A 5,645-nucleotide genomic window follows, 5' to 3' on the forward strand; every position below is an offset into this window, starting at 1 on the left:
TACCCAAAAATTAAATTTTTACTCTATCCTGAGACCCAAAACGAGATCCGAAAATTTTGAAAAAATTACTAAAATCTCAAAAAAAAATTTCGAGTCTAAATATATTTTTTAAAATTTTCACGTGGTCTTTAAATTAATTTCTAAAAATTAATGAAATTTATTATTTTAAGAAAATCGATTTTTAAAATTCTGAAAATTTCAAATAAATTTCCATAATATTTAATATAATTAAATATTAATATTTAGATATAAAATAATTATTTAAAAATTAAGGGTGTTACATTCTTCCCTCCTTACAGAAAATTCATCATCGAATTTTACACAAGACATAATAGAATTACAGGATTACATATTGAACAAGTACGGGTACTTGCTGTGCATATCCCGCTTTGACTCCCTATTGCATTCTTCCACTAATTGGCTCCTCTATAAAACCTTAACCATAGGGATCTGCTTTGACCTGAGCTGCCTCATCTGATAGTCCACTATGGCTACAGGCTGCTCCTCGAAGGTCAGGTTCTCATTCAACTTTACTACATCTGGTTGCAGCACATGTGAAGGGTTAGGAACATACTTCCTCAGCATGGAGATGTGCAATACTGGGTGGATATGAGAAAGGCTTGGTGGTAACTCTAATCTGTAGGCAACTACCCCAAATCTGTCAATGACCTCAAAAGGTCCTATTTATCTAGGTGCTAACTTGCCTTTCTTCCCAAACCTCATGACTCCTTTCATTGGGGAGACCTTCAAGAATACATAATCACCCACTGCGAACTCTACATCCTTTCGCCTAAGGTCTACATAGCTCTTTTGTCTACTGAAGGCCATCTTCAATCGTTCTCTAATCAAAAGGATCATCTCTGAAGTGTACTGCACTAGGTCTACATCGTGTACCTTTTCCTTTCTAACTTCTGTCCAACACAGAGGGGACCTACACTTTTTACCATATAGCTCCTCATAAGGTGCCATCCTGATACTTGAATGATAGCTGTTATTATAGGCAAATTCCACTAAAGGTAGCTGATCATCCCATTGTCCTTTAAAGTCCAGAATACACATACGAAGCTTATCCTCCATTTTCTGAATTGTCCTTTCAGACTGCCCATCTATCTGAGAGCAGAAGGCTATACTAAAGTTGAACTGTATGCCAAGTGCCTCCTACAGCTTTCTCAAAAATTGAGAAGTGAACTGGGGCCCCCTGTCAATTATTATTAAAGTAGGAACTCCATGTAATTTAACTATTTCACGAATATAGGGCCTGGCATATTGAGCAACAGAATAGGTGATTTGCATAGGCAAAAAGTGAGCTGACTTGGTCAAACAATCAACTATCACCCACATTGAGTTATATCCACGTGTGGTACGAGGCAACCCAGTCACAAAATCTATAGTATCATTTACCACTTTCACTCCAGGATGGGAATCTCTTATAACTTCCCTGATGGCCTCTAATGTTCAAACCTTACCTTTTGACATGTTAAGCACTTGGGCACAAAGTTGGCTATGTCTTTCTTCATGCCATTCCACCAGTGCCTATCTTTTACATCATGGTACATCTTGGTGGAGCCTGGGTGGACATTGTAGGTGCATGGTGTGCCTCCTCCATAATCTCATGTCTGAGGTTGTCCACATCTGGCACACATATCCTAGAACCTTGCATAAGATCACCATCTATACTAAAACCAAACTCACAGTCTTCTCCCTGCTGTACCCTTTCCACCATTCTCATCAATTATGGGCCTCTATGTTGAGAAACTCATGTATCTCTCGAATCAATGGTCTCCTTTCTGTTGATATATGCGCTAAGCTACCAGAAGATTTCCTACTCGAAGCATCTATCACCACATTCACTTTACCTGGGTGGTACTGAATGGTACAGTCATAATATTTCAGAAGTTCCATCCATCTCCTCTGCTGAAAATGTACTTTAGGCTTTTGTGGTCAACGTATATCTCACATACTTCACCATAGAGGTAGTGCCTCCAAATCTTTAATGCAAACACTACATTTGCCATCTCTAGATCATGAGTGGGGTAGTTCTGCTCGTGCCCCTTTAACTTCCTCAAAGCATATGCTACTACCTTTTCATACTGCATTAAGAAACACCCCAACCTAATTCTAAAAGCATCACAGTACACTATATATCCTTATCCACTTATAGGCAATGTCAACACAGAGGCTATAGTTAAACACTATTTAAGCTTCTAGAAGTTTTCCTCACACTCATCTGTTTAAAAGAATGAGAAATTCTTTCGAGTTAACTTGGTTAGAGAAGCTACTATCCTAGAGAAATTCTGCACAAAACGTCTATAATAGCCTACTAGGCCTAGAAAACTCAGCACTTCGGTGATTGTAGTAGGCCTAAGCTAATCAGTTACTACTTTAATTTTCTTGGGATCCACCTGAATACCTTCACTAGAGACCACATGTCCCAAGAATGAGATACTCTCTAGCTAGAACTCAAATTATGAAAATTTTGCATACAACTGATGCTCCCTTAAGGTCTACAGTACCATCCTTAGGTGCCAAACATGCTTTTCTTCAGTGCAGGAATATACCAAAATGTCATTTATGAAGACAATGACAAAATGGTATAGGAACGGCCAGAACACCCTGTTCATCAAGCCCATGAAGGCTGCTGGTATATTAGTGAGTCCAAAAGACATCACTAGGAACTCATAATGACCATACCTAGTCCTGAACACTGTCTTTGGCACATTCTCACTTCAAATTCTTAGCTGGTGATAACTTGACCATAGGTTTATTTTTGAAAAGTACCTTACTTCTTGTAGCCGGTCAAACAAGTCATCAATCCGAGAAAGTAGATACTTGTTCTTAATTGTCATATTATTTAACTGCCTGTAGTATATGCACAATCTCAAAGATCCATCCTTTTTCCTCACAAAAAGAACAAAAGCATCCCAAGGTGAAGTGCTTAGCTGGATGAAACCCTTATCTAGAAGCTCTTATGACTCTGCTCCTTTAACTCTGTTAGTGCCATTCTGTAGGGTGGCATAAAGATGGGGTTTGTACCCGACATAAGGTCTATACAAAACTTTATTTCCCTCTTTGGTGGTAACCCTGGAAGCTCTTTAGGAAATACATCCATGAATTCTCTTACAACAGGAACATCTTTCATATTTATACCTTCTGCAGATGTGTCCCTTACTGGTGCCAAAAAACCCTGACATCTATGCTTCTATCACCATCAACTAAACTTTTCTACTTCAGGTGTATGAAAATACACCTTTATTTTTTCTTATAATCTAAGGTAGCATAATGAGTTGACAACCAATCCATTCCCAAGATTACATCAAAATCCATCACTAGTAAAGGAACCAAGTCTACCAAAAGAATCTTTCCATCTACTATCACTGCGCTATCCAAAAAAACTATAACTACATCTATGTTGTCATTATGTGGGGTATCTACAGACAAAGGAAACTCTAGAGTTGTAGGATTTCTACCTAACCTCAGGGCAAAAATAGGGGAACCAAATAGGTGCGTAGCACCCAGATCTACCAAAACATGTGCCTCAAAGGAACATACTAGAAGATTACCTACCAAAACTACATTTGAAGTCTGAGCATCCTGGTGCGTCAAGGTGAAAACTTGAGCTTGACCCCTGCCTTGAGCTACAAAACCCTAAAGTTGACTCTTGCTTTTAGATCTACCTCCAAATCCACGTCCTCTTTGTCCACAGTCCTGTTGGCCTTTATCTTGGCCTTACCATCTTTGGATGTGCCAAAGTGCATCTGATGGGGCATATTACCAATAGAACCTTGTGCCCCATCATGTGCTCACTGAACATGGGACATTCCCTGACAAAATGGCCCTGTTGGCCACATCTAAAGCATCCATCAAAGCTCATCAAACAAGGCTCTAGATGTGATATGCCATATTATGTGCATGGTGCCAAGGAGGACCCTGAACCAGATCCAGAACTACTGTAGCCTGAACTTTGACCACTACTTGAATCATAACCTAGCCTGAATCCTTTGGTTCTATGTTTGTGGCCTGCTTTCTTATTTCCTTTATTCTTTCCACTGTGGTGGCTCTGGCTGCCACCCATGGCACGCATTTGTGGGAAACTGAATGAACCTTCTGAAGGAGCGGAAGCATGAAAGTTATTCATTAGAGCATTGAATTTCAAAAAATTTTCTTCTAAGGTTACATGCATAATACCACATCTCTTATGTGCCTAATTAATTTCAATGCTCAATTGCATATTAAAACACTTTTAATATGTATTAGGATCTATGTTTGCCATTCAAGATTGTGAATTAATAAATTAATTCATTTAAACCCTAGTTTAAAAGAGGAGTTAGAGCACCAACCTGTGACACCCTTTACCCATCTACAGTGTAGCCGAGCAAGATATGCCACACAGTGTGCTGGAGCACCATATCATATTTTCCATTACAATTTACCCTTTTTAATTCATTTATTTACAATTTTGTTTAATCTAAATTTTTCGCAAATTTTATAGAAAATTCGGCAGAGTGCCGGCTGTAAATTAGAAAAACAATTCTTCTGAATCTGTTAAAAACACTTCCAATATAATCATATTATCAATCTCAGTCAACCACCAACATCTTTCCACAATTTCTCAAATGACTTCAATATCTCAAAATTCAATTTGTTTCATTTCATACTCAACTCAATAAGAAATACTCAAATTTATTACTGGACATGATTTATGGATAATTACATCAAAACATAATTACATGAGTTTATAATATACATAGCAAAATATAGGTCTGATTACAAAAGTTTACAAAATACAAAATACTAAAAGTAGCCTAATGTCCTACCAATGCACTGCAAATGTGAGGTGACTCTGGCCTCTGTATGCAGATCTGAAAGTTCACCCGGTCTGAGGTCTGTTGGACTCCCCAACTATGTCTCCAGTACCTGTGCGTGGCAAAAGCGACGCGCTAAGCAATTCTGCTTAGTGGTGACAATATAAAATATAATAACTAAAATAAAATAAATATACAGAATGTATGTTTACATTTTAGGTAGACTTAATTTTTGGCATTTATTATAGTATTATTTGATTAAAATTTAGTAAGATTTATTTTAATTGCCTGAGTAACCTATACTAGATGACTGGATTGGATAAATGGGTAAACTGGCACTGGGTACCAAGTACCTCGGACCATCACACCATCGGTCACATTGTGTCTCCCGGTGTGCAACAGAACAGCTAATATGCTGTAATAATTATCAGGGATAAAACTCAAGCATAACAACTCAATCAACATAGCCAAAGGCTATTCTAACACAGAATGGCACGGGAGGCCATAAAACATAGAATGGCATGAAGTCATATGCAGTACTACTAACAGAACCCTATTGGCATGTCAACCTATCCAAACCAACCTTGCTAGGTGTACTAGGGCATGTTACACTCTTAAATTGTACAATTCTTGAAATTTAAGTTTAGGTGTTACTATTCATTTCATTAGTCAACTAAAATGTTGACTTTTGCATAGGCAATAGGTACATTGGTTTTAATACAACCAACATACCACATTTTGCATTCTAAAATTGTTGGTATTGGTTGCCAATACCATTTCTAAGCTTAGTGTTAGTTGTTCAAATTTTTCAAATTTCAAGCCTTGTGTTTACTGTTCCATTGG

General features: G+C 37.8%; 1 protein-coding gene across 1 annotated transcript; it reads right to left on the reverse strand.

Annotated features, from left to right (window-relative positions):
* Positions 1-426: 426 nt before the first annotated feature.
* LOC131181369 (uncharacterized) lies at positions 427-1,077 on the reverse strand. Its single transcript, XM_058149416.1, has 2 exons — positions 719-1,077; positions 427-637 (listed from the first exon to the last, which is right to left on the reverse strand). The coding sequence occupies exons 1-2, from the start codon at positions 1,075-1,077 to the stop codon at positions 427-429; spliced, it is 570 nt and encodes a 189-aa protein (XP_058005399.1).
* Positions 1,078-5,645: the final 4,568 nt, after the last annotated feature.

The sequence above is a fragment of the Hevea brasiliensis genome, chromosome 7, assembly GCF_030052815.1.
Source record: "Hevea brasiliensis isolate MT/VB/25A 57/8 chromosome 7, ASM3005281v1, whole genome shotgun sequence".
Taxonomy (NCBI): Eukaryota; Viridiplantae; Streptophyta; class Magnoliopsida; order Malpighiales; family Euphorbiaceae; genus Hevea; species Hevea brasiliensis.